The sequence below is a fragment of the Quercus suber genome, unplaced genomic scaffold, assembly GCF_002906115.3.
Source record: "Quercus suber isolate HL8 unplaced genomic scaffold, Cork oak 2.0 scaffold_363, whole genome shotgun sequence".
Classification (NCBI taxonomy): Eukaryota; Viridiplantae; Streptophyta; class Magnoliopsida; order Fagales; family Fagaceae; genus Quercus; species Quercus suber.
Window position 1 is genome coordinate 157,528 of NW_027069815.1, and position 6,288 is coordinate 163,815.

Genomic DNA, 6,288 nt, shown 5'->3' on the forward strand with positions numbered 1-6,288 from the left:
TTGTTTTTAGGTGAACTTACCTGAACACCATCGATGACACAACGATCTCCTATATCAAAAGGATGCATAATGAAGACGAAGATGATAGATTCAAAAATAGTCTTGCAGGTATTATGGAATGCGACACTGAAGAGAACTAGCTGGGTTATTACGAAAAAGATTATTTTGGTTGTCGCCAACTCCATCACTAGTAGGGACACCACAATAATTATCACAATAACAACTGAGCTTGCTAACTTATGAAGTTGTTGTACTGCTGTCTTGGTATCATTCAATGAATGTGCTAGAGATTTTCGTTCAAAGTAAGCTCGAACCTAGTAGTGATTGCAAAGTCATTAGAAATAACAAATTTGAAATTTATTATCAATAATATACTTTCAAATACCGTTTAATCAAACAAGTCCAACAGGTAATAAGTATGTACGTAAAATGTTATCACTTTAATTTGCATAATTTGATATTGGTTGAGTGTTTCAATTCCTTGATATATACCAAAAAAGGCACAGTATGTAGAGGTTGAGAGCCTATTAGAGTACGTGCTAGAAGCGTCATTGGAATTTACAGAGTTTGATTACGTATGAACTTAATTCTATTAACCTTATGTTAGTTAATATATTTTGCCAAGAGGCACATAATCAAATTCCATCAATTTCTCACTAACAAATTCTTTAAAATGATCATATTGAAACTTTACATAAACTATGGATATAAAACTTACCACCCAATTTTTAAATGAAGACTTGGAAATCCTTCCGGTCTCAAGCGATCCCTCAAAGAGTGGAAAAATTGTATGAATCTCAACTCTCTTTAAAAATCTCATTAGATCATCCTCTTCAATATACCTGCAACAGTCATGATTTGACATATTATGAATCACCATGTGCTGGGAATTGTGTGTAGTAAAACTCATTAATATTTTCATAAATTGTCAACAATTTATTTTGAATTTATAAGATATAAACAAGAGTGTAACAATAGATATTATTGTATATGAAAATTGATTTGTAAATTTAAATGCTTAATCATGCATACATGAAAGCTACTCAATCTTGCTAACAATGGTTTCTATTTTTTAATTCTCTTGAATAGTGGTTTCCATAATTAGTGGTATGTGGCAGGCATTCAAAGCTTTCAATTGAAGTCAAAGATAAGATGTTATGATTCTAGCAAGTAAGAGTTGTGTTGGTGCCACAACTTGTGTCACAATTCACCAACGTGGCGAGTTGTGAGTGGTGGATGGGTGTCCTCACATGGACCCACCATTGCCCCTCCATCACTCACAACTCACCACGTGGGTGAATTGTGGCACAAGTTGTGGCACTAGCATAACTTAGCAAATAATGTCCACGTAGTGTTTGGAAATGGTCTCTTGTTTCTAGCTGCACTGAGCTTGGTCTTATATTGCTTGTCAAAATTGTAACTCTCACAATTTTCTAAATTTCTAATTTCTGTTGATTTAAAAAAAAAACCCCATGATTTTCAACACCAACATGTCAATCTCACTCATTTGACTTAACTGCTTATCAAATTTTGAATCGGTTGATGAAGCTACTCTCGTAGTACCAACAATTATTCTACCTTAAGGTAACAAAGGGACATTCACCAATATTTACCTTTTCAAATTCTCAAACCTTCATCGATTTATTTATATTATCTATTGAGAATCAACATACCTAGCTAAAGATAAATTTTTTCTTCAAATTTGTGTAAAGAATGTCAATCAAAGTCTAAACAAAACAATCAGAACTCGGATTATCCAAAATGACATGAATCTGAGGATGGGTGGACTTGCATAGGGTTGTCGGACTTTTATTAGCTTTAATATTTGGTCTGATCATTATTGACACTTAAGATTTAAGACAATAAAACAATAATATATACTCTTTTGTATAGTCAGAATATAGAAATCAGACCAAAATCTCTGAGAGCTAGTTTTCCATCCTAGTTGATTCGTGATTTTAGCCATTTATCTTTGTCTTTTTGTGTCATAAGAATTAATATATGAGTCCATATTTATTGGAAACTCACAATCACACAGATATATACAAGGTTATATTCCTCCACTCTGCATATAGAGATATTATATATATATATATATATATATATATATTCCTTTTGTCGTGGGATACTAGTCACTGTGCTGTGAATGGTGGTCCTGCATTAAAAATTAGTGGATGCTTGGGGGTCGATCATGATCATGGTACTCAAAATCAAAAATGAAGCTAAACTGACCAGTGGATACTTTACAGTCACTGAACTTTAATTAGTGGGATAAACCGTCCAAGAGCAGAACCCTGCAGATGAGTGCATGCGAGGATATACTAAACCTTTTGAAACAAGAACTCTAGTGCTATATGGACCACTCTTGTATTGTGGTGGGAAAAAAAGTCCAACTCTTTGTGACATGCTTGGATTTTGTGGCCTATTCCACTTATTCTTCTTTCTTGGGGTTCAATAACTACGTTTGTGGTGATAGTTACTACCGTATATACGGAAAGCATAGTACATTCAAAACACTCGATGTCATATCAGTTAGCGTCTATTTTGAAATCGTCAAAATATGATTTTAGTTAAAATTGTAAAATTGTACTTTCATGATTTCATATTAATTATAACTAAAATTGTGTTAATTTCAAGAATTAATTATTTGTTTATATACAGATATTTTTTAAATAACAATTTTTTTGGGTGTAATACTGCTTTAATTAACTTTTAACAAAACACAATTAGCATAAAAACCAAATAAAATAGTTTCAAATGGACAATGAAATCAAGCTCACCGATCGTGAACTTGAGGTTTGCTTGACGAAATGTTTGTATTAAAATTTCAGCGTGATGTTAAGCTTAAGCCCCAAAGAATAAGAGGGTTTAAAAAAAAAATAATGATCAAGAAATTTAAACTATTCTGTATAGGAATTTGAGCACTATATATGCAACATCGCACTCATATTGTGTGGGTTCCCTCACTCATGAGCCCACACAATATGATCAGTGTGATATCATGTCAAGAACTAATTTGACAAGCAATGAATAATAAATAATTAACATTAATATACTATTTTCTTTTTGAGAAAAATGTTGATATACTATAATTTGTCACTACTGAGTAAAGTGTTATTAATATTTTCACTATTTCTTGAAAATCTAGTTAAATTGTAATTGAGATTTCTTGTAATTAATCATTTATATATATATATATATAGATTAAACCTATTTAGTATACATCCTATGTGATATTAAATACACACCCGCATGACATTCAAAGTTCAGATTCTCGCATTCCAGAATGTTTCAATATTCTTGCATTCCAGACAATTTGTGTAATTTCAATTGAAAAACAATACTAAGATAGGAAAGAAAAAACTGCTTGAATGATATGGGTTCAAGAAGCATGAGTTTGACTTGCATTAACAATTCCATTCTTACATACTCTTATTTTTAGTTTTTACAATCCAATTTATAAACTCAAATTTCACGATTCCAGTTCCATCACAATTGTAAACTTGTGTCTGATTTTTTAAGCCAACATGTGAAGATCAATGTTTGTGAATTAAAAAAGTTATAACAAGAGGCTTACAAAGCTGGCTATATATAGTTCCCTATTCTTTTTTATTAGGGTGAAATATAAAAATCACTCCTGAAATTTGGGATATTGTCAAGCAATATCAAAACTTTTCAAAAATTTTCAATTTTCCCTACTTCATAAAAAGAACCCTTAATATTGTTTGTATTCTTTTTTCCCCAAAACAAATTTCTGGTCAAATTAATTGCCAAAATGAAATCTCATAATGACTGCATTCTGGCAATAATTGTACGAGAGAGTTTAAATAACAAATGGTAGATAGATGATAAATAGAGATAGAGAATGAAGTAGAAGACTTAAAGGAATTGAAGAACTTTCAAACGGTGTTAAGTGTTCATTGTACTTGTAGGTCAATTTAAAAAAAATTCTTGGTAGTGTGTGTATGGCATGAGCCCAACCTCAAGAGTGACTATTGTATTTTACCCTTCTTATTATTACTAAAACTTGGGATGAAATATTTGCAAACTATCTGTTGTTGTTGGATAAAATAATTATAGATGTAATTAAATAAAACATTTGATGAAGTGATATCGATCATAAGGTTTTTTATTTTTATTTTTATTTTCTTAACTAAGTGAAACAAACTACCTGCTATCTTAAATTTCAAACATAATTTTGATTATTCTCACGGATTTGAATTGCAAGTCAAATTAAGGCTAAATTAAAACTCCAAAAAATTCTGCTAAGAATTTTAAAATTGATATAATTAAGTTTATTAATCATATGGCTCTTACCTCTTATTTTGTTAAGCAATATAAAAAAATCGAATATACTAGCTGCATATATGCATGCAAATTTATAGTCATAATAGAGATCATGAAAAAGTAACCCTAACAAGAAAGAAAACAATAAACCCAATTATAAACTAATTATAGTTGTCATGCAAGTATTAAGACTAATTAGAGAGAGGAGGAGAGAGAATAATTACTTGGCACCCGGTTTGGCTACGTTCTTGAAAATCCTTTGAGCACAATTCCTTTGAGCACAATTCCTAGCCTCCCACTCGCTGTTAATCTCAGCCTCAGCCTTGCCAAAGTCATCAACAGTCTTTGAAATTGTAGATAATCTAGTGTACCTCACATAGTTAATAAGCCTCTTCACACTCCATGTGGAAGCTCTCTTTTGCATGTTCAGCTTCCTCAGTTTCTCCATATCAATTTTCCTAGACCCCAACTTCTTCAACTTGTACATGTTACGATGGACTTGATTGATCTCTTCATGCTCATCGTCCATCAAAGGAGGACCCGAAAGTGTTTCCAGTATGTAATGGTGGAAAACACTATCTTTCATCCTGTCAAAGTAGGTTGTGACATGAAATGATGAGGCCAGAATTTTGACCAAGATAATCTTGAGAAGCCAAATAGTTGCGCCTAATAGTACGGCCACCAATGCCTGGAAAAACTTTTTCAGTATTCTATTTTCCTTCTGGACTTTATCGTTAAACATTAAAGTCCATGCAAGCAAAACAAGGCCTAACCAGACACAGTTTTGGACACACTTTCTAAGTCCATAAACGAAGTATAGCACTCTTTCTTTGAGCATGAAGTTCCTCTCGATTAAGAACACTGCAAAACCCATCACCCAACCTGAAACCAAGCGGCCACTGAAGGTAACCATTACCATTATGCACCACTTCCAGACTTCCCAACCCCATAGAAGTTCGTTTTTCAAGGAAGTAACTGTGAGGGAACACATTAAGCAAGCCATTATGATGATAAATAAAACCCATTCCACAATGAGTCTCCATTGGACTTTTCGGGTCTTCTTCATTTTGTACCTATCTGATTTTCTTGTTTCTCCATCATCTTCCTCAACTTTTTCGCTCCATTCATCATCATCATCATTGTCTGTGGATGAATTGTCATCTTCAAACTTATGGGGTTCAATGACCCAAGATTCAGTTGCGATTGTTTTTCTGTACGCGGGTGGATTGTTGAATTCTGCCAATCTAGACTTTGGTTTGGAGAAGCTAAGACGGCGTAGGGATTTCTGGTTTTGAGTCTTTTCTTCTGGTGCAAACTGGTCCTTATTGAGCTCAGCAGCCACAGATGGAGCTCTAGGATTTTGTTGGTCTAGGACGAGAACAACTTCATCATGTGAGTTTGCTCCTTCAATTTCTGCTGGCTTCATCTCTGTGCCTAGCTTTTAGTCTTGCTCTTCTCGATGAAGTTGTTTGCCTATGCTATAAAGTACTTCTTAGTCAGTGCACTTAGAAAATGATTCCCAAGTTGTTTGCCTATGCCATAACAAGTAACAACGGTGACTTCTAAGATTAGTTTAATTGATTTTTTTAATGTTTTCAAATGAAATATTCGGTTTAGATCCTCAAATTAAAATTAAAATTTTTTATTATAAAAAAAAACTAACATTTTAAAGAAATGACAATCATTCTAAAAAAATCCTTACACGAATAAATCTTTGCTATTCTAATGGATTACCTTTTTATTTTTTGGACTGAAGTACCATTACTCGCCTTTTGGACTGACTTATTTTTGCTTCATTTTTAATAGTCTTTTTATTATTATTATTTTTTTTTTATCTGAATTTGGAGATTTTTTTTTTCTATTTTATCTATCAATTTTTTTAAATACTTTCCAATAAACTTTATACATACCCTTTTCCTATCTCATTTATATATTAATTTTTTTATTCTTAAATAAATATTAGCGAATATTTAATTAAGTTGTTTCACATTTTATTTTCTT

The 6,288-nt window shown here is 32.2% G+C and overlaps 1 protein-coding gene across 1 annotated transcript in view; it reads right to left on the reverse strand.

Annotated features, from left to right (window-relative positions):
• The window catches only part of LOC136061916 (mechanosensitive ion channel protein 10-like), a 22,242-nt gene extending 16,510 nt beyond the window's left edge, over nt 1-5,732 (reverse strand). Inside the window, exons 1-3 of the mRNA XM_065760369.1 lie at nt 4,512-5,732; nt 719-842; nt 21-314 (exon numbers count right to left, since the gene is read on the reverse strand). Coding sequence (XP_065616441.1) covers nt 21-314; nt 719-842; nt 4,512-5,713 — 1,620 coding nt within the window. The 5' untranslated portion in view covers nt 5,714-5,732. The remainder of the gene's footprint in view (nt 1-20; nt 315-718; nt 843-4,511) is intronic.
• Nucleotides 5,733-6,288: the final 556 nt, after the last annotated feature.